Source organism: Myxocyprinus asiaticus, chromosome 16 (assembly GCF_019703515.2).
Source record: "Myxocyprinus asiaticus isolate MX2 ecotype Aquarium Trade chromosome 16, UBuf_Myxa_2, whole genome shotgun sequence".
Taxonomy (NCBI): Eukaryota; Metazoa; Chordata; class Actinopteri; order Cypriniformes; family Catostomidae; genus Myxocyprinus; species Myxocyprinus asiaticus.
Genome location: NC_059359.1, coordinates 2,095,001 through 2,117,497, shown reverse-complemented (window position 1 = coordinate 2,117,497; position 22,497 = coordinate 2,095,001). Strand labels below are relative to the sequence as shown.

General features: G+C 37.1%; 2 protein-coding genes across 3 annotated transcripts in view; both read left to right on the top strand.

The window, feature by feature from the left end:
* The first annotated feature begins 2,195 nt into the window (after nucleotides 1–2,195).
* Nucleotides 2,196–9,737, top strand: LOC127453677 (membrane-spanning 4-domains subfamily A member 4A-like). Its single transcript, XM_051720242.1, has 8 exons — nucleotides 2,196–2,322; nucleotides 2,961–3,137; nucleotides 3,905–4,006; nucleotides 5,264–5,320; nucleotides 5,417–5,515; nucleotides 5,606–5,629; nucleotides 9,184–9,306; nucleotides 9,400–9,737. The coding sequence occupies exons 2-8, from the start codon at nucleotides 2,979–2,981 to the stop codon at nucleotides 9,427–9,429; spliced, it is 594 nt and encodes a 197-aa protein (XP_051576202.1). The 5' UTR covers nucleotides 2,196–2,322; nucleotides 2,961–2,978; the 3' UTR covers nucleotides 9,430–9,737.
* A 3,091-nt stretch (nucleotides 9,738–12,828) lies between these two features.
* Nucleotides 12,829–22,497, top strand: part of LOC127453656 (phosphatidylserine synthase 1) — a 33,004-nt gene continuing 23,335 nt past the window's right edge. For both annotated transcript variants that reach the window (XR_007899435.1, XM_051720219.1), the window contains exons 1-7: nucleotides 12,829–13,160; nucleotides 15,666–15,757; nucleotides 15,944–15,988; nucleotides 16,652–16,776; nucleotides 20,336–20,494; nucleotides 20,774–20,925; nucleotides 21,035–21,176. Coding sequence is in view for 1 of the 2 variants with exons in the window: in XM_051720219.1 (XP_051576179.1) it covers nucleotides 12,988–13,160; nucleotides 15,666–15,757; nucleotides 15,944–15,988; nucleotides 16,652–16,776; nucleotides 20,336–20,494; nucleotides 20,774–20,925; nucleotides 21,035–21,176 (888 nt within the window). In the remaining variant the exon portion in view is untranslated. The remainder of the gene's footprint in view (nucleotides 13,161–15,665; nucleotides 15,758–15,943; nucleotides 15,989–16,651; nucleotides 16,777–20,335; nucleotides 20,495–20,773; nucleotides 20,926–21,034; nucleotides 21,177–22,497) is intronic.

The window sequence follows — 22,497 nt, the reverse complement described above, 5'->3', positions numbered from 1 at the left end:
ATGTTTGGATCACTCAACATGTTTGACAGACATGAGACAATGATAATCAGTACATAGATTCAGAATTTATAATGTATCATTTTATTTTAACATGGTTGACAGTGATTGGATGATGCTGGACATTACTTTGAATCTGAATTAATTATGCTAATTTCTGATGTAATGTCTGTAACATGAATAATCAACACTCCTGGAAACATAATAAACAATTTTATGAAAAAAATCGGACATTCTATAACTTAGTATTATTTACAATTTCACAACTTAGTCTCGCTGTCCACATATATGGACATAATTTTTTAGGAAAATATGAAAAACATATTTTTTTTGCATGTTTATTAGGTGCTACTAGTTACAAATCAAAAAGGGAAATGGAAAATGCACACAGCAGTCACACTCGGGTCTCAGGAGGTTAAGGAAAATTATCCTATAGTCCACGTATGTGGTCACTGTGTTTAACAGCATGCCGTTTCGCGATAAATCGATTACATTTTTAAAATGGCATATCGGATGAAACTAGAGAACTGAGATCAGTCAGTTTAAATGAAATGAAATTATGCATAGTCTATAGCGAAGCCAAAACGTAATGTCCACTCATGTGTACGTAGGGTCTCAGGAGGTTAAAGCTCCATCCACTAAACTCGGCACAGACTGTCAGCCTGTTCTGACTTAGTATATACTTTTCTAACTGATCTGACTTTTCAGCTGATTTTAAACCTCCTAGCAATGCCTTAGCAACCATTTAACACCCTATCAATCACATAAGGTGAAGCTTTATCAGGCCAACATTTACAGTTTGCCCTGAGAAACGTCATAAATGAGACTAAAAGATTTTAAAGTCTAGTCTCTGTCGGGCGTTTGTTGTACAGTAAGTTCTTACAGCCCACGTCGCAGGTCCCTTCCTCAGAAAGCTGTGTAGTACTGGCACAACGGCGGGCAGAGGTTCACTGGCACGGTAATATTTGATTATCGGACTGTCATCCGCATGTCTGTCGCCTGCAGAGTCCTCATGATGCTGAATATCCATCGCAATATCTGCAGTGGCCATCTTCACTTATTAATCATCAGTTATAAACGATTTCCTGAAAATACACAAAAACAAAGACCAACAAACAAATGCACAAAAGTAAAATAAAATAGGAAAGAAACAGATTTAATATTTTAAAATGTTCATATTTTCATATTTAAAAATATTTTATGTTTTTTTAAATATTTTATATTTACACAGATAATTTACTTATAATTTATATTAAAATGTATTTAGGACACAGGAATGGTGCACCTGCTTGCATTTATGTATACAGTAAATATAAATATTTATATATATATATATATATATATATATATATATATATATATATATATATATATATATATATATATATATATAAATAAATATTATATTATATTATATTATATTATATTATATTATATAAAATAATTATAATTGCTTTAGCATAAAATTGTATAACTTTTATTTATGAAACATATATATATATATATATATATATATATATATATATATATATATATATATATATATATATATATATATATATAATATTATATTATATAAAATAATTATAATTGCTTTTGCATAAAATTGTATAACTTTTATTTATGAAACATATATATATATATATATATATATATATATATATATGTTTCATAAATAAAAGTTATACAGTTTTATGCTAAAGCAATTATAATAATTTTTTAATCAATTTTGTAGTCAAATGAAAGGCAAAAGCACATTTACTACCGCTTGCTTTTATGCATTTTTCAAATATATTTTATAATCCAAGTAATCAAATGTTATGTAAAAACAAACACCTGTAAAACACAACAGAAGAAGTAACTCTAAAAATATGAATCATGATGTCACCTTCTAAAACTGATTCAAATACATTCATCCCTTTTCACCCCATATCATATTTTAGAAGTAAACAATCTTTAAATAATCACAACCATTGAACCTTGGGTTTCAACACATATTATTTAAATATTCTTTTTAAAATATGAAATAAGTGTCTTACCAAGCTGAGTGTCTTCCGTATTAATGAAAAATTAAGATCATCGCTTGTGAGTTCAGTGTGTGTGTGCTTGTGTGTGTGTGTGTGTGTGTGTGTGTGTGTGTATTCTGGCACCCAACACACATGCTCAGATGTGGTTGGCCGAGATATAGGAACTCTGATGTGAGAGCTGATGATGATGACAACAGTTTGAGCTTCATTCTTGTAGGAACTTCTGCAATCAAATTAGCCCAATTTACAGACAGCAGCACTGTTAAAATAAAACTTCACACAATTTATCATCCAGCAGGTAAGACATTATTTACCACTAATAAACCTGCTATTTACTTCAACAGGAATACCCTAGCAGTAAAAAAATAAAAAATAAAAATTAGGATGCTTATATGTCTCAAACATGTAATGGATCTCAATCACTCTTTGCATTTCATATCTTATCAGCTGCACAATTTACCCAGCAGGCTACCTGTAAACATAGTATTTAGTCCACGCTTTTCAAAAAAGTTTTTATACTATCGTGAATATCTCTGGTGGAATAAATAATATAACTCTAGTAGTAACTTCTTAGACTCTCAATGTCATAACATATCCTATAACTAAAGATATGTGTGGCACTGGTTGGCACAGTTTGAGGGTTTAGTTGACACAGTTTCTAAAGATTAGTTTCAAACTAACACCACATTGTCTAATCTGATTATCTTTATGATTCATTTATGATGTATGATTCGTTTTAACCATTTTAAACACTTAAATAACCAGCAGGGAGCCTTTTAGCTCCATTCACCATTCATCCCCATTCACACTCTTTGTAAGCATTTTTGTTTGGATATTTAAGTCATATTTTGTTGCTCTTTTATCCCAGTCATTGGTAAATTCACTTCTGACTGATCGGACATCAGATATCTATATTTTTTCTCTTATCCATGACAGACGGTGTCTTCTGATCAAATGCGGTACACCTTTAAGTCGGATGACTGTATGGTCATCACCATTCCTCTGGGCAGCATCAAGAATGTGAGAGACGGGCAGCTGATGCCCGAGACATTCACCTGCGTCTTCAAAGATGCATACAAGGTGTTTCTCAAAGGACGGCCGAAGGAACTCGGGGTACGAACATTATTTCAAAGTCTAATGTCTTATTATAGTTGTTCAGAAATAAAGTCAGTGTCAGAAATGATCTTCCTTTATTAATTAGGCAATATTTGCCTCCTGGAATTGATTTTCAGGGGCATTTTTTTACCTTTCTGTTGGCGTTTTGATTCTAATCGTATAAAAACACACAGTGGTGTCTATTTATGCCAGATATTTCAGTTTAATCAGTTAATTTCAATCTGAAGAGTACAGTCTCCATGTTAGATTATTCAGAAGTCTGCTGTGTACAGTTTGTTGACAGGTTAGTTTCGGAGATGTTTGGGAGTGTTTTCTGAATGTTTATGTTTTCAAAGTTGACTTCAATCTAAAACCTACTTTATATCATCTATATTCAATACCTAGAGCATTAATAAATAAGTGAAATGTCACATAACGGATTTAAAACCGAGGAATTCACCACAGGTAATTTTTTTCACCACTATCTAAATATCTGGGGCATTTTTGCCTCTTTCGTTGATTCTTTGACCTATTTCATATCTGACCCTGGTTTCAACAAATTAGTATTTATATTTCCAATAAGTTAAGGTCAGTCGGCAGCATTTGTGGCATGATGTTGATGAGCACAAAAATTAATTCTGACGAATCTGTGTTCCAGTGAGACACTTACAATGGAAGTCAATGGTGGTCGAAAAAGAAGTTAATATGATCAGTGAAATCTTGTTTAAATGGAGACATATATTGTTTTATATTTAATAGTTATTCAAATGTTCCTTTTGTTTCAGGCAGCACAAATCAGCATTGGAATATTTGTTATTTGTGTCGGCGCTCTTATAGTTTCTGAATACGGTCCATCTCATTTTACGTACACCTTACCCAGCGCACTGGTAAGAGAATATAATTATTAATGCACATACAGTATATTATATAAGTGCATTTTAAATCTTTCTATTTACATCACAGCTTGTTTTTGAACACTTTCTATAAAGCCCATATTTATAATGCATTGTAAAGGCATTATACTGCATTTATAATGTCTCATAATAAGTTATAACTTTTCATAAATAATTATAACCACAGTTATAATACATTATAAGACTTCCCCTATTCATAGTTATACTTTAGTGTATAATGCATTATAACACAAGCAACTTCCAGTTTTAACACAGCAGAAGTTAATAAAGTTAATTGTATAAGTGCTGTATGATGTAAAGAGTAAAAAGGCTTTATGATGTGATCATATTATAAGTGGTCTTTGCCTGCTTTAAGTAAAGTTACACATGCAATATCTTCTTATAAACAGCCATTACCTGTAACATACAATACATTACAAGTCAAACTTATATAATGGAAGTTATTTATAAAATAAGTCTCCAAATAAGATACACAAACATTAAAGTTTATTGTATAGAGTCCAGTGTAGAATCAGTTTGATTTTTTATTTTATTTTATATTTTTTTATTCCTGGGTGTGTTTACACCCAACATGTGTGATCGACATCCATATTTGTTCTCGACAGAGAGTATCTGATATATTATAATCTTGTGGCTTTACAAGTGTTTTTCGTAATATCGTAAAATGTACATTGAATGTGTGTTATTTTGTATTTTGTGCGTGTGTAATGTATATAACTTCCAGTATGACTTGTAATGTCTTATAACCATTTTAAAATATTTTATGGATGTTTTTAAGAAGACATTGCTTTAGTCGCTTTATTTAAAGCATACCTATTATATATATTACACAGTTTAACATAGATAAAATTAGATAAAATTGTATATATGGATAGAAACTGCAGATAAAATTGGATGTTGCTTGTGTTATAATACATTATACTCTGTCTGAGGTATAACTATGAATAGGTTAGTATTATAATTGTGGTTATAATTATTTATGAGAAGTTATAACATATTATAAGGTGTATTATGAGACATTACTAAAGCATTATAATGCCTTTACAATGCATTATAAATATGGGCTTCACAGAAAGTGTTACCAAGTTTTTATATATATATATATATATATATATATATATATATATATATATATATATATATATATATATATAAATTTATATCAATGAACACACACAGGCAGTCACTAAACACTTTGTGTTTAATTTTCAACAATTTATTTTCTTTTAGTTTATTGCAAGTGGCATTCTAACATTCGCAGCTGGAAGTTCTCCATTTATGCCCGTGGTAGGTGTTCAGAGTTCAAATATCGTTCATATCTGCTTGTTTTATCATGGTGCAAACTGAATGTAATGCTTTATCTTCATGTTCTTTTTCTAAAAGGTAAAGCTGTCCTTCATATTCAACATTATCTCACTTTTCTGGGCCATTGCCGCTCTAGTTATGTGCCCGTTAATGGCTGATACATCTGATAAACACTTGGTAATTTGTGATTCTACATCCACTTGTATTTTATAGAAGTCAGGGTTGCACCACTGTGGTTATATTTAATTGATTTACTTTATTTTACAGCACCAAAACTCACCAGGCAGCAAGGTAAAATATATCTGACATCCATGTAGCAAACATCCCTTACAAAAATTAACTACAGTTTTTCAACTTCAGTGAAAATGCGTAAATTGGACGCAGTATTACTTCAGTACTGGAAACTCCAGGAATACTGTGTCCGAATTACCACACTTTCACTGCGGTACTGAAAACTCCAGGAATACTGCGTCCGAATTACCACACTTTCACTGCAGTACTGAAAACTCCAGGAATACTGCGTCCAAATTACCACACTTTCACTGCAGTACTGAAAACTCCAAGAATACTGCGTCCGAATTACCACACTTTCACTGCAGTACTGAAAACTGCAGGAATAATGCGTCCAAATTACCACACTTTCACTGCGGTACTGAAAACTCCAAGAATACTGCGTCCGAATTACCACACTTTCACTGCAGTACTGAAAACTCCAGGAATACTGCGTCCAAATTACCACACTTTCACTGCAGTACTGAAAACTCCAGGAATACTGCATCCGAATTACCACACTTTCACTGCGGTACTGAAAACTCCAGGAATACTGCATCCGAATTACCACACTTTCACTGCAGTACTGAAAACTCCAGGAATACTGTGCCCGAATTACCACACTTTCACTGCGGTACTGAAAACTGCAGGAATACTGCGTCCAAATTACCACACTTTCACTGCAGTACTGAAAACTGCAGGAATACTGCGTCCAAATTACCACACTTTCACTGCAGTACTGAAAACTGCAGGAATAATGCGTCCAAATTACCACACTTTCACTGCAGTACTGAAAACTCCAGGAATACTGCGTCCATTACCACACTTTCACTGCAGTACTGAAAACTGCAGGAATACTGCGTCCAAATTACCACACTTTCACTGCAGTACTGAAAACTGCAGGAATAATGCGTCCAAATTACCACACTTTCACTGCAGTACTGAAAACTCCAGGAATACTGCGTCCATTACCACACTTTCACTGCAGTACTGAAAACTCCAGGAATACTGCGTCCAAATTACCACACTTTCACTGCAGTACTGAAAACTGCAGGAATAATGCGTCCATTACCACACTTGTAATGCGGTACTGAAAACTGCAGGAATACTGCAGTAAAGACGCTGACTACCACACCTGGAGTCACGAGTTTGAATCCAGGGCGTGATGAGTGACTCCAGTCAGGTCTCTTAAGCAACCAAATTGGCCCGGTTGCTAGGGAGGGTAGAGTCACATGGGGTAACCTACTCATGGTCGCTATAATGTGGTTCTCGCTCTTGGTGGGGCACGTGGTGAGTTGTACGTGGATGCCGTGGAGAATAGCGTGAAGCCTCCACACGCGCTATGTCTCCACTGTAACGCGCTTAACAAGTCATGTGAAAAGATGCGCGGATTGACGGTCTCAGAAGTGGAGGCAACTGAGATTTGTCCTCCGACATCCGGATTGAGGCGAGTCACTACGCCACCACGAGGACTTAGAGCGCATTGGGAATTGGGCATTCCATATTGGAAAAAAAAAAAAACCTTGACCAATGACTGCAAACACAATGTGAGTTATGAGCAATCAGCAATTTATTGACATTCAAATGTTTAAAAAGGTTTAAAATATGTTAAAGATCTGCCTGGACACCTGAGCATCAGCAACGCAATATTTCAAATTAAACATTCACTAGCAAATATAAAAGTATAAAATAAACATGGAAAAAATGGAAAAAGTTAAACATGGAATCAGAGCAAGTGTCATGAACATGTGATACAGTACATGCAGTGCACAGAAAAGTACATGACCTCTATACTACAGTACTGTAATGTAAAGAACATCTGATGATGCGCTCTCATCTCAGCGCAAGAGAAACGAAAGCTTGAGCCAAGTGCTCCGTGTTCACTCTATTTACACTTTAGCGTTATTCCAAATATATTTGCATAGCCTATATTTGAAAATGTATTTTCACAAAATACACAGAACGCAGTTTGTGGACTACGGAATATTCCTCTTGCTATCACCATATGGAAGAAGCGCAACTGAATTAATGTGATCCTTGACTAGTAGGCACCAACCCAATGCGTTGACTAGTGGGTGAACTAACCAACAAGTCAGCTAAACTGTACACCCTCTAATACAAATATTACAAATGTTACATGCGACCAAGGGCATAGATGTGGCTTGCACGTTGGGGGGATTACAGTGTGAAGAATTTACATGCTTCCATTGATCATTGTATAAATATTGGGGGGGTTGTACTTGCTTGTTGTGACTAATGGGGGGGTTACCTTCCCCCATCCCCACTGGAATCTACGCCCCTGCATGCGACTGACCACGTGAGAAGCAAATTTCTGGGTTCATGGGATGAACAAACTCACTTTTCCACCGTGAATTAATTGTTATCTGAATGCATGAGTTTTATCACAGAGGAGCTGTGCAAATTTAGTTTCACAGACATCACTCTGAGAAACAATGGCTGTACAAATAGAGCTTTGTTTTGCTTTTAGTGCTAATACTGCCCTCATATTGATACTTCCCCTTATTGATCCGAACAGTCCGGTAAGAGAAGCACAACGAGGCGCCGAGGAAACGCTGGCTGCTTCACTCCACCAAGTCGTCGTGTGAATGAGTCTTTAGTTTGCTGCATCTGTGTTTGTTTTGTACAAACAAAATACCATTAAGAGGTCCTTTTGTGTTTGTTTATGGTTTGTGCGTCTCTGTGTAAGGTCCCCCTTGTTACATCGCAAAGGTTCCGCCCTATTGCAACAAGTGTTTAGACAGATCTCACACAGAATAAAATAGAATGCCAGAATCTAGTGTCAAATTGGTAATTACGTTAATCACATTAACATTGTGTCAAACATTAATCGCATGCGTTAATTTCGACAGCCCTAGTTTAGACGCTGTAGAACTGATAGCACACGTACGTCTCCGAGATGTCTGTTTTAGATCTTTTCATCTGGAAAGCATCACAATCTAAATAACATCTGCTAAACATCTTACAAAGATCAGATTTACACACATAAACGTCTCAAAGACATCTGCTGAATGTCTTATTGACATCCGAGAGGAAACGTCTTTTAGACGTATTGCAGATGAGCAAAAACCTAAAAAATGCATCTTCCAGATGTAAACACACACATCAAATAGATGTCTAGGTGATGTACGTGTGCAATCAGGGGCAGTTTTGTTCAGTTTGAAAACTGCATTTGCACTGAACTGCAGGACAACTACACAAACTACAGCTGTGATGCATTGATTTCAAATTGTTCTTCGCTGAACTGCTATTGTTTTGCAATGTACTGCAGTTATACCAGTGTGGAATGCAGGTACACTTCACTGAACTGTAGTAGTACTACACTGACCTGCAACTGTACTGTAGTGCACTATATCAGTACTGCAGTTAAAAGCATTGTAAGTGCAGGACAGTTTGTCATTGTGCAGTACAGCATCACTGTACTACACAAAACTGCACCTTTTACTACATAGATTGCAGTTCATTTTTGTAAGGGATACACTGGGATACAAGTACAAATGAGTGTTTATTAGAAATGGCAAGGAAGAAATGTATTTTAAGAATGTGTTCTTTCTCAGAATCCCATGTTTGTTGGATTGAAGGCAGTGGTCAGTATATTGTGTGGTTTTGAGTTGATTCTCGCACTTGTCCTTATCTTCTGGGAAAGTAAAGCCGTTTGCAGACCTCACTTCAATACTCTGGTAATGTACTTTCTGATTGACAAGAAGAATAACATGTCAATATCAACAAAAACGTATAAAGCTATTTTTTTTATTTGTGTTATTTCAATACAGCCCTTGATCACTATTAAGCAAGATGTTTGACTGGACCGATTGGTTGGTGAGGTCGCTACATCTTGGGAAGATACAATAAATGACCCAGTCACATATATTATTGTTTGTTTAATTCTATTTTTGTCCTGTTGCTCAACTGGTATAGCATTGTGCTTGCAATGCCAAAGTCATGGGTTCAGTTCCCAGGAATGCATGTATAATAAAATGTATAGTTTAAATGCACTGTAAGTTGCTTTAGATAGAAATGGCAAACGCATATATGTAAATGAAATCCATTATAAGCTTGATTCATTCTGTAGTATGTGCTCACATTAAAATACTACCATTATATCTCTTATCATATGTTTGTGTTTTCTGTTTTTGCCTTTGAAATAATCAAGTTGCAATTTTTGAATATAATACTAAAAAATATACATCTAAGAAAAATTATAAATTATTTTTAACCCTTTAAGCTTGGATGAGCCCGCCGGCGGAGAAAACAAAATGGTCAAATTATTAACAACTACAGTCTTGACCAACACAAAATAGGTATCGTTTGAAAGCTTAGAAGCTCTACTTCCCAATGCATGTATGCATTATGATCAAAACTGAACAAGTGCTTTGATATTTGCAGACAAATCAGAAGTGCTCCGTTTTGATATTTTATAATGCATTGTACATATTATTGCAATCAGTAAAAACATCAAACTGATCAAATATCCATGTGTCATATGTTGTTGGAAAGCTCTCAAAGAGTAGAATACAACCAGCCTATTTGTTTTACTCACAGACTGAAATATAGCGAGTAATAGCTAAGTAAATGTCTTTGACAGTTATGTTGGTGTTGCTTATGTGCCGCATTTCCCCTTATTACTTCACAAAAATAAACGAAACATAAAATATCACATACCATTACTTAGAGAAGGTGATTATCTTTCAAATGAGTCCACACACAAGATAATCAGATGCATAGATCATTAGATAGTCCACACAAAGCACAATGTTACAGATGGCCACCAGGAGATGGCGCCAAATACATGACACAGACTCAATGATGACTCAAATGACACAGAATGAAACTCATTCTGTGAAATCTCATTACTAAAATCATGTCTGCATGCTATACAAACCTTTAGTCATTGTTGTGTTTGCATGTGTAATTAGTTCTTATGTACAATTATTATGTTTTATTAGTTTGGAGAGACTTTGGGACACTTGGAGACGTTTTTGGACACTATGATAAATTATTTTTGTAATGCTATAACTTTTGATTGCTTTGTCGTATCAACACAAAAAAAAATTTCAGATACAGCTGACATGATTGGGAACAAAACAAAAGCAGTTTTTCGGAGCCACCTTATTTACACACCGAGATATATTATGTCAAATAAGAATAAATACGAAAAATTATTATTTTGTGATTTTTCAGCAGTTTCTTAGGCTGAGAGTCTCAGTAAGTATCATAATCAATATCATTAATTTTTTTAATGTTTTCATTACAATGATACCAAACACTTGACCCTCCTTGTTTTTTTTTCTTTGTCGAGTTATGGGCCTTTAATTTTGTGTATGCCACTGAAACAGGACATCTTTAGAAACACCTTCACAGCCTAAAGTGTTAATACACACCTTGCTTGTTTGTTTATCTTACATTTTTTTAACTAGATTCATCAGATGCAGATTATTTAGCATTTTCAATAAGCAATGTATTGTTATTGTTGTAGTTTTTTAGTCATTAATATTAGTTGTTATAGTCATCATACTTACAGTACAGCTACAAGAATCCACTTTGCATTATATATATAAAAAAGCAATGATTCTAATCATCTGGCTGAAAAGGTCATTTATAGCTGCTGTGACTCATGTTACACATAGTTTGTAAGTTTATTTTTAGTTAAAACCGCAACCTGCTTCAGTGCTGCAGACCATAAAGAGGGGTGAAGTTACATGGACATATGTTTGGTGCTGTTGTTGTTGTTGGTTTTGAAATATGAAAACCAACAACAACAATAGCACCAAACAATCTTTTCTTAATAAAAAGAACAATGAAGGGTAAACTTTAAAATGAGAGAGAGAATGTATGTTGTTATAATTGTTTATTTTTTTAGGGTGAAGGCAACAATACAGCCTGTGATGTTCAGTCAACGTGATAATCACCCAAGAAGTCAGCATGTTGTTTCCAAGAGTTCCAGCACCTAATTCAAAAGGTTGATTTTTTTTCACCTCTAAAATTTAATTTTTACTCCATTGATGGTTAGGTTTAGATTTGGGGTTTGGATTGGGGGTTACAGTTTATAAAGTATGCATTCCTCTAAACTGTACACTGAAGAGCCAAAAAATTATGACCACCTGACTAATATGATGTTGGTCCTCCGCGTGCCGGCAAAAAAATTGCAGACCCACTGATGCATGAACTCTTCAAGACCCCTGAAGTTGTCCTGTGGTATCTGGCACCAAGACATTAGCAGCAGATCCTTCAAGTCCTGTAAGTTGCGAGGTGGAGTCGCCGTGGATCGGACTTGTTGGTCCCGCACATCCCACAGATGCTCAGTCAGATTGAGATCTGGGGAATTTGGAGGCCAGGGCAACACCTTGAACTCTTCTTCATGTTCCTCAAACCATTCCTAAACAATATGTGCAGTGTGGCAGGGTGCATTATCCTGCTGAAAGAGGCCACTGCCATCAGGGAATACCATTGCCATGAAGGGGTGTACCTGGTCTGCAACTATGTTTAGGTAGGTGGCACATGTCAAACTGACATCCACATGAATGGCCGGACCCAGGGTTTCCCAGCAGAACTTTGCCCAGAGCATCACACTCAACCGGCTTGTCGTCTTCCCACAGTGCATCCTGGTGCCATCACTTCCCCAGGTAAATGGCGTACACGGCCGTCCACATAATGTAAAAGAAAATGGGACTCATCAGCCCAGGCAACCTTCTTCCACTCAAAAAAAAAAAAAAAAAAAGCAGTTTCAAATATCAAAAGTTACATTTTTTTACTAGTTGAAATTCCATTTTGGATGTCAAGACTGGGTGTTTCTGTGAGTAATGACAGAATATCAAGAATTATATATCTTAGGGTGACCATATTCTGGTTTTCCAAAAACAGGACACCTTGGGGGATTGGGGTGGGGTGGAATAATAAGGTTCAAAACAGTGTTACTATGAATGCAAACTTTAATACAGTGAAAAAGACAGTTTTATTTACTCTATTAGCATAACATACACATATATAAATAAATAAAAATACACATTTCTCTGTGACACTCAAGAACAACAGAGTGACACAAACTGACCTTGAGCGCGCGAGAAACACTATCACTTTTGAGTTTTGACCCAGCCGGCTTTCCATAGCGCCTGCACGCCTTTCAAAGCATACACACCAATCGAAATGCAAGAAATGTGTGTTTTGACCCAAAGTGTCTGCCATCTTTGTGTCCCATGCATTTGGGTCTTTCAAAGCACCTGAGTGTGTTTCCTCATTGATGCATGCATGCATGCTTTTGACGTGTACAGAGCAGGACAGCACAAATGCACGCCATCATAAGGTTTGCGAGCGCGCGCCACTGACAGTGCATTTGTAATCAAAGGTTAAGACATCGCGCGAGCATGGCGTACGGCTCTCAGACTCTGAGCAAAGATGATGTGAACTACAGAATGCATTTCCGCATGATCAACGAGCAGCAAGTGGAGGATATCACCATCGACTTCTTCTACAAGCCGCACACGATCACATTACTCACGTGCACCGTGCTCAGTCTGATGTATTTTGCGTTCACGCGGTAAGTACAGTGACGCAACAGTAAAAATGCGTGACATTGGAATTGAAACAAGGAGTTGTTACTATAACACAAGACCCTGTTTGTGAAAATATCAGTGATAGTGTTTACTGTTTTATTGAATGGTCAATACTCCCTTCTGAAAAGACCAGCTAAAACCAACCAACACTCTTAGCCCAACCAAGGCTAGGGGTGTCCTGTCGAGTCAAACAGTGATTAAAGATCCCATGACATCAAAATATATTGTCTTGTGGCATTTAGTTAATGTTTGTTAGCTTTGAAGTCATCTAAATGTTTGTTTACTCTTAAAAGTTGACAAAAGAAACTTTTTAACTTAGTGGTTTTCCCCCATGCAAAACAGATCAAAAATATTTATGACATCATCTTGCACTCAGGGGTGTATACACATTTTTGTCCAATCAGCTGCTCTCTAGAATAATAAAAATGCCACTCCCCCTCTTAGTATTTTTCCTATTAATTTTTACCATAGGGATTTCATTAAATCCTTAAAGGGATAGTTCCCCCTAAAATAAAAATACTCTCATCATTCACCATGTTTACGTGCACTTAGGCAAACTGTTTATTCCAGGGTTTTTGCATGCATGTTCTGAAACGTCATGTAAACGAGAATGCCGATTTCCTTACGGAATTTAAGGGATTAAGAGAAAGCGGTTTAACACACCTAGCTGCTGCTTATGTGGCCATGTAAACACATAAGCACTGTTCTAACAGGTTTTTGAGCCCAACAACAAGCCAACAAAACATTTTTAGATGTACAGTGGGAAAAGCACATACACTATAAACTATACCCATTTATAAACACCACTGTAAAATTTTGACGGTCCCTCACGTTCGCATATATGCGCTTGTACATTGAGGCAGTCCCGGAGTTTTACGTAAAGGGAAAACCCACTATTGAAGCGCAATTCCACTGCAGGTCGCGATAGAAAGGTAAGGAACACCGCAACAACTCTGGAATATCTAGAAATAAAGCGACGCAATGGGGAATAAAATAGTGAAATCATTCTCGGATACAGTGTTTGTTATTTACACAAGCGTCATGGCGAAATTATGTTGCTGTGGAGGAAGCTGCTTACTGACCGAGCCGTATGTATATGGGAGTAAAGTGTGTACGGCTTATACAGCGCATGTAAACCGGAACGCTGCTTTCCCGCAATAACCCGCTTTCTGAACGTAGTCATGTGTATGTCTTACTTTCTTCTGCAGAACACAAATGAAAATTTTTGGAAGAATATCTCAGCTCAAAAAGCAAGTAAATAGTGACCAAAACTTTGAAGCTCCATAAAGCACATAAAGGCAGCATCAGAGTAATCAATACGACTCCAGTGGTTAAATCCATGTCTTCAGAAGTGATATGATAAGTGTGGGTGAGAAACAGATCAATATTTAAGTCCTTTTTTACTATAAATTCTCCTCCCTGCCAAGTAGGTGGCGATATGCATGAAAAATGCGAATAAGAAGAAAGTGAAAATGGAGATTTATAGTAAAAAAAGGACTTAAATATTGATCTGTTTCTCACCCACACTTATCATATCACTTCTGAAGACATGGATTTAACCACTGGAGTCTTATTCATTACTTTTATGCTGCCTTTATGTGCTTGAAAGTTCTGGTCACCATTCACTTCAATTATATGGACTTACAGAGCTGAGATATTCTTCTAAAAATCTTCATTTGTGTTCTGCAGAAGAAAGAAAGTCACACACATCTGGGATGGCATGAGGATGAGTAAATGATGAGAGAATTTTAATTTTTGGGTGAACTGTCCCTTTAATAAAATAGTTGTAAGCCAGCTCCGAGGTGAATCACAACATTGCAAACTTTTATTTGAATCTAAAAGTATTTCAAATTTGAATAAAAAAGATAAAGGTGCAAGACCGTGTACGTATGTTGCCTTCCATTCAAAGTCTGTCTTGATATTGCCGATCTCAGACCATCAGGGCTAATTGTTTCCAATTGCTTGAAAGATGGCGCATAGTAAAGCAAAATGGCCACACTCCCATTAGATTAGCAGGTATGCCAACAGAGACGTCTGCCAGCAGCCATATGTATAAACGATGTTGCAATGCTTGCGTTTGTTGTACAGGTGTACGATTATCAAAAGACAGTATAATTCAAGTTTATCATCTGGGTGCCGACATGTTTGCTTGACATGTCACACCTGCATCTCGGCAAAAGAATTGAGGGTTTTTGCACAAGACTTCAAGTGGCGTTCCATTGCGCTTTTCCTAGGAGTAAGTTGGACATTCTGACTTTCCGAGTTGAATGGAACGCAGCATAAACGCCTTTATCTCATGTACTTGTACTGTATCATGTCAGACTGTATGCATTTACTGGTTTGGGCTTCAATCCTCATGCAGCCTCAAAAGGTCTATAAATATATTGTGAATTATCGTGTAACTCTGTTAAAAGAGGAACAGTATTATGTGCCGGTTGTGATGAGTGTTGGTGTAGCTGTGACTGTATGACATCATGTTTCCATTGCAGAGATGATGGTAACCCTGATAATAACCTGTGGGTGGGACTGATCCTAGTCATCTCCTTCTTCCTGGTCATCAGTGTCCTCGCCTTCCCCAACGGTAAGAGACATTTAAAGGGATAGATGGCAGAGCTATCCCTTTAACTCAGACTGCTATATGAGAAGTCCTAATAACCGCTGGTGTTAACGTGTCAGTCTTTGGGGCAAACTCCAGGGCTGTGTCCAGTGTTTTATGATCATAGTCACTCTTTTTGATTCAGTTTATAACCTCTTTATCTCGTTTCAGGCCCGTTCACGAGACCGCATCCAGCAATATGGCGAATTGTGTTCGGTGAGCAGCACATGACCAGTTTTTGTTCTCTTACTGCTGTCCCGGTCACATTTCACCCCAACATTAAAAGAAAAAAATGTATTCTATATTTTGCATGGAAGAGATAATGAAGCCAATTGGATTGTGCAATTATGCATTTTAACATTATTTTCATGACTTAAGCACAATTTAATTCTCATTACTGTAACGAGGAAACAAATAATACGTTATGTAAATGGCATAGTAGTTATTAATCATGGTAGTAGTTGTTGTATTGCCTTAAATCTATGCTGATTTATCTTTTTGTCCATGCAAAACATCTTAATTGTCTTAAAAACAGGCTTCGTTTTGTTTAAGCAAAGTATATTGTGATTTTCGGGTGAAAGTACCCTGCTGTTTTTTTGTTTAGCGAAATGCATCACATTTTCCATAGTGTCTTTATTAAAACGTTTCTTTGGCATTTTCAACCTTTAAAGCCCATAACATTTATTAGGATCATGCAAGTTTAATAATACTCATAGATTGGAAGTGTCATTTTTTTTAACATGTATAAATTCAACCAAAGTTTGTGCAATGTCATTGTATATCTTGTCTGCGCTCATATCTAATTGGTTTGTTGGTTTAGAAGGTTAAAGTGATTCTCTCAAAGTCATCTTTGTCTTTCTGTGAATTCTTGTGCGGCAGGACTGAGCGTGATGTACTTCCTGTTCCTCGTCTTCATCATCTTCCTGAACTGGGAGCAGGTGAAGGCGCTCATGTACTGGCTTGATCCAAATCTGCGTTATGCCAAAAGAGAAGCTGATATCATGGTCAGTGATGGGAGAGATCGGACCCGGTTTTGTTTTTTAAATAGTTTTAGGGAATAGTTTGCCCATATATTAAAATTCTGTCATTATTTACTCACCCTCGTTTTGTTTTTTTCTGTGGGACATAAAAGGAGAAATTATGAAGAATTTTTATGCATCTCTTTTCCGTACAACAACAGTTCATAGTGACCATGACTGACATGTTTGGGTGAACTATTCCTTTAAGCTGCATTATTCAGTAAAGTCCTTTTCCAATATGGTTTTTGAATACATCACAAATAGTTATTCACTTACAATAACTGTTATCATCTGATAGATGTCTGTAGGGCTGCAACTAACGATTATTCGACTATTCGGCGATTATTGCAGCGATTAATCGTTAGCTCTTAACCAATTATTCAGCTTGTGCCCCGACTTAAAAGGTTGTATTAAATGTGCTTGCTAACAATAAAGAGGACAAAATCATCTTTTTGTTTTTTTTTGTTGGATTTTTCCCCTTATTCACCCAATTTGGAATGCCCAATTCCCAATGCGCTCTAAGTCCTCGTGGTGGCGTAGTGACTCACTTCAATCCGGGTGGTGGAGGACGAATCTCCGTTACCTCCGCGTCTGAGACCGTCAATCCGTGCATCTTATCACGTGGCTTGTTGAGCGCGTTGCCACGGAGACATAGCGCGTGTGGAGGCTTCATGCTATTCTCCGTGGCATCCACACACAAATCACCACGCACCCCACCGAGAGCGAGAACCACATTATAGTGACCACGAGGAGGTTACCCCATGTGACTCTACCCTCCCTAGCAACCGGGCCAATTTAGTTGCTTAGGAGACCTGGCTGGAGTCACTTAGCACACCCTGGGATTCAAACTCGCGACTCCAGGGGTGATAGTCAGCGTATTTTACCACTGAACTACCCAGGCCCCCTACAAAATCATCTTTTAAAAATACCTCTAAATGACATTCACTGAATTAAAGGGAAAAAACTTTTTATTACATTTAATTCAGTAAAGAAACTCACTGCAAATAATTGTCTTGTTATCTGTATCTTAAATAAGTGTATTTTTCACTTGGTTATACATCTGCAAGTGCAGTAAAGACAAAATATACTTATATTCAAAATCTATTCTCTAAAAGTCTAAATATCTTATATGCTGCTTCTCAGGTGAATGCATCTTTTTTAAAAAGGATTTAAAGATATTTTAAAGTATTTGTATTTTTAATATTATATTCAACATTCTCAGATGAAATATTTTCTTCTGCAGTATAGCTGCTAAAGTAAATGTATGTTGTTTTAAAGGAGTTTTAGATATTTATATTGGAAAAAAAGCCAAAACAAAAACAAATCAAAAATGTATTTAGTTGCCGTGTATAATGGGGTGAAGAATTTCTCACCTTTCTGTTTCTCACTTCAATCCATCTTTAACTCATAAAAAACAAACTCTCTCTTAATAAAGCTGCATATTGCATATTACGCAGCGTATTTTCTTCTCGGTAAGAAATGCACAGACACGTATTATGATTCAATAAGTCGTGAGCAATCACGTTATAATCTAGCTGCATTAAGCGCGTGTGCTCAAGGGACGAGCGTCCCTGTGACAGAGTGTGCATCAGCCGGTGCAGTTTCAATCTCTCCCCCTTACATCGGGACATTCACGCAACTCATAGAAGAGGCGCTGACCGCACGAGAAATGCCAGTTTCAGAGTTTGTAGTTATTTACGTGATCTGCTTCCGTATTATTTGATCTTTAATAAAGCTATAATGCATTAAATATAACTGTATTAAAGATATAGCACCGGGGTGTTTCCTTTAAAGACGCTCGACATGCAAGTTTTGCTCCAGCTCCACTTATTCCACAACGAGAGTGCTTCTGTATTTACTTATTTTGTATTTTTGTATAATTCCCTCATACTTTGCGATCTACATCACCTGAAGCTGTGAAAGTTTAGAGTGCATCTGGACTGTGATCTGTGTAATTCTTCCTCTCCTCAGTCAGGTGTGAACTGCAGTGCTCAGAATGAGATCAAACGACTATTTGACAATGAAAATTTTTGTCGATCATTTTTTTATTGTCGACGTTGTCGATAACGTCGACTAACTGTTTCAGCCCTAGATGTCTGTTACCCGACCCAAGCCTGGCGGGACCCGACTAACTGTTGGGTACGGGTCAGTTTTGCATGAATAACATTGGGTTCAGTTTGGGTTTGTAATTAATTAAAAAATAAATGACTGGGGCCTGTGTGGCTCAGCGAGTAAAGACGCTGACTACCACACCTGGAGTCGTGAGTTTGAATCCGGGGCGTGCTGAGTGGCTCCAGTCAGGTCTCCTAAGCAACCAAATTGGCCGGTTGCTAGGGAGGGTAGAGTCACATGGGATAACCTCCTCGTGGTCACTATAATGTGGTTCTTGCTCTCGGTGGGGCGCGTGGCGAGTTGTGCGTGGATGCTGCGGAGAATAGCGTGGGCTTCCACACACGCTATGTCTCCGTGGTAACGCAATAAGATGCTCGGATTGACGGTCTCAGACGTGGAGGCAACTGAGATTCGTCCTCCGCCACCCAGATTAAGGCGAGTCACTACGCCACCACGAGGACTTAGAGCGCACTGGGAATTCCAAATTGGGGAGAAAAAAATAAAATGAAAATAAATAACTATTATTAATATAAACATTTTGATAAAATATATAATATATAAAAATAGGTTACATTTTAATTAATATGTAATATTAATTTTAATATATATACTGTATATATAATATATATTTGAGAGTATTATTTTAACGTAGCTTGTTTTGCACTCTCTCATTCAGATAAGCGTGAACAGATGAGTTAGGGGCTGTTCACGCTGAACGTTTTTGTGTGCTCATTTTTTTTGGGGTCACAAGGTCTCGAGTTTGTGCTTCAGCTCAATGCCTGTGCAGACCTGTATCATAGTAAAATACTAAACGCTTAGAGAGGAGGAATTTTAATATTGGATTTAATATTTTTGTTGAATATTTGAATACATTTTAAATGAATAGTTCACCCAAAAATGGAAGAATATGTCAGCTCTGTTGATCCATACAATGCAAGTGAATAGTGACCAAAACTTTGAAGCTCAAAAAAGCACATAAAGTCAGCATACAAGTAATCCATCCGACTCCAGTGGTTTAATCCATGTCTTCTGAAGCGATCCAGTCGGTTTTGGGTGAAAACAGACTAAAATAAAACTCCTTTTCACTGTACATCTTGCCATTGCAGTCTTCAGGCACGATCATGATTTCAAGCTCGATTACACTTCCTAGTGCTTGACACATACACAAATAGAGCTTGAAATCATGATCACCAAGGAGACTGCTGATGTCACGATTTATAGTGAAAAAGGAGTTATATTTTGGCCTGTTCTCACCCAAAACCGACTGGATCGCTTCAGAAGACTTGGATTAAACCACTGGAGTCGGATGGATTACTTGTATGCTGACTTTATATGCTTTTTTTGAGCCTCAAAGTTTTGCAATGCCCCCCTATAGACCCTGCCATGACTACAAAACAGTTTATAATGTTACTAATGTTGTGATGTTTGACAGGAGTATGCAGTGAACTGTCACGTGATCACATGGGAGCGAATCCTCAGTCACTTTGACATCTTCGCCTTCAGCCATTTCTGGGGTTGGGGAATGAAAGCTCTTCTCATCCGCAGCTACGGCCTCTGCTGGACCATCAGCATCACGTGGGAGCTCACGGAAGTACGACTAACCTAAGCCCTAACCTAACTTAAAGATAGATTACACTACATGACTTCAGCTCAGACTTCCTGATTTTTAGTCGGGAGTACTGACTCTGACTTTTTTACCCTCCAACTATCTAAACGCTAACACGCTAAACATCACATTATTCGTAAAAAACAAAAAACAAAGTTATAAATCATGGAAGACGTCCGTGTTCAGGAAACATGTTAACGTACTGAGTGCTGTGTGTACCGTTTACTTGATTGACAAGATATTGACAGTGATTTCTCTCTGCAGTTGTTTTTCATGCATCTTCTTCCTAATTTCGCGGAGTGTTGGTGGGATCAAGTGATCCTGGATATTTTACTATGTAATGGCGGGGGAATCTGGCTGGGAATGACCGTCTGCCGATTCCTCGAGATGCGCACGTATCACTGGGGCAGTATCAAGTAAGAACAGAGCTCAACAGTGCTTTAAAACTCAGTTTTGAGTGAATATTGCATCGGTGGTGTTTACAGTGAACAACTGAAGTGAACGATTCATGTGTTTCTTCTATAGAGACATTCACAGCACCACAGGGAAGATCAAACGTGCCGTTCTGCAGTTCACTCCGGCTAGGTGGACATATGTGCGATGGTTCGATCCAAAGTCTTCTTTCCAGAGAGTCACAGGAATTTATCTGTTCATGATCATCTGGCAGGTGAGTCATTACAAAGTGGCGTGTCAGAGTGACTTTCATTCACTTTCTCAGTCTGACCAGCACAGTTTACGCTCTTACCAGTCTCCTTAGAAATTAAGTTTTGTTTGCAAGGTACTGGGTTGAAACAACAAGCAATTCTGAGGAAGAACTGATCGGTGATGGCTGGTCAATATATAGAATATTCACAATATACAGTATTTGTGATGATTTTAGTGCACTTGTACATTTTTCTCAAGAGCGTGTCATTAGACTAATTTCACAATCCTTTCCTGACTCACAACTATGGGAGCATCAAGACAGAGATGTGTATTAGTGTCTGTGAAAAACGCCATTAATGTTGGAAGGTTTGAATCATTTCCAGGAATCAGTTCAAACTCAAAGAACTGATTCAAAAATCTTGATGCAATGATTTGTCTGCATCATCAATTGAATAAAATATATACTAATGTTACATATTTATATATAATAAAATATGTATTAAATAAAATGGCACACAGACTTTTGTAAACATTTTTGAGTGATTGAGATATATATATACATGTGTGTGTGTGTGTGTGTATATACAGGTGCATCTCAATAAATTAGAATGTCATGGAAAAGTTCATTTATTTCAGTAATTCAACTCAAATTGTGAAACTCGTGTATTAAATAAATTCAATGCACACAGACTGAAGTAGTTTAAGTCTTTGGTTCTTTTAATAGTGATGATTTTGGCTCACATTTAACAAAAACCCACCAATTCACTATCTCAAAAAATTAGAATACATCATAAGACCAATAAAAAAAACATTTTTAGTGAATTGTTGGCCTTCTGGAAAGTATGTTCATTTACTGTATATGTACTCAATACTTGGTAGGGGCTCCTTTTGCTTTAATTACTGCCTCAATTCGGCGTGGCATGGAGGTGATCAGTTTGTGGCACTGCTGAGGTGGTATGGAAGCCCAGGTTTCTTTGACAGTGGCCTTCAGCTCATCTGCATTTTTTGATCTCTCGTTTCTCATTTTCCTCTTGACAATACCCCATAGATTCTTTATGGGGTTCAGGTCTGGTGAGTTTGCTGGCCAGTCAAGCACACCAACACCATGGTCATTTAACCAACTTTTGGTGCTTTTGGCAGTGTGGGCAGGTGCCAAATCCTGCTGGAAAATGAAATCAGCATCTTTAAAAAGCTGGTCAGCAGAAGGAAGCATGAAGTGCTCCAAAATTTCTTGGTAAATGGGTGCAGTGACTTTGGTTTTCAAAAAACACAATGGACCAACACCAGCAGATGACATTGCACCCCAAATCATCACAGACTGTGGAAACTTAACACTGGACTTC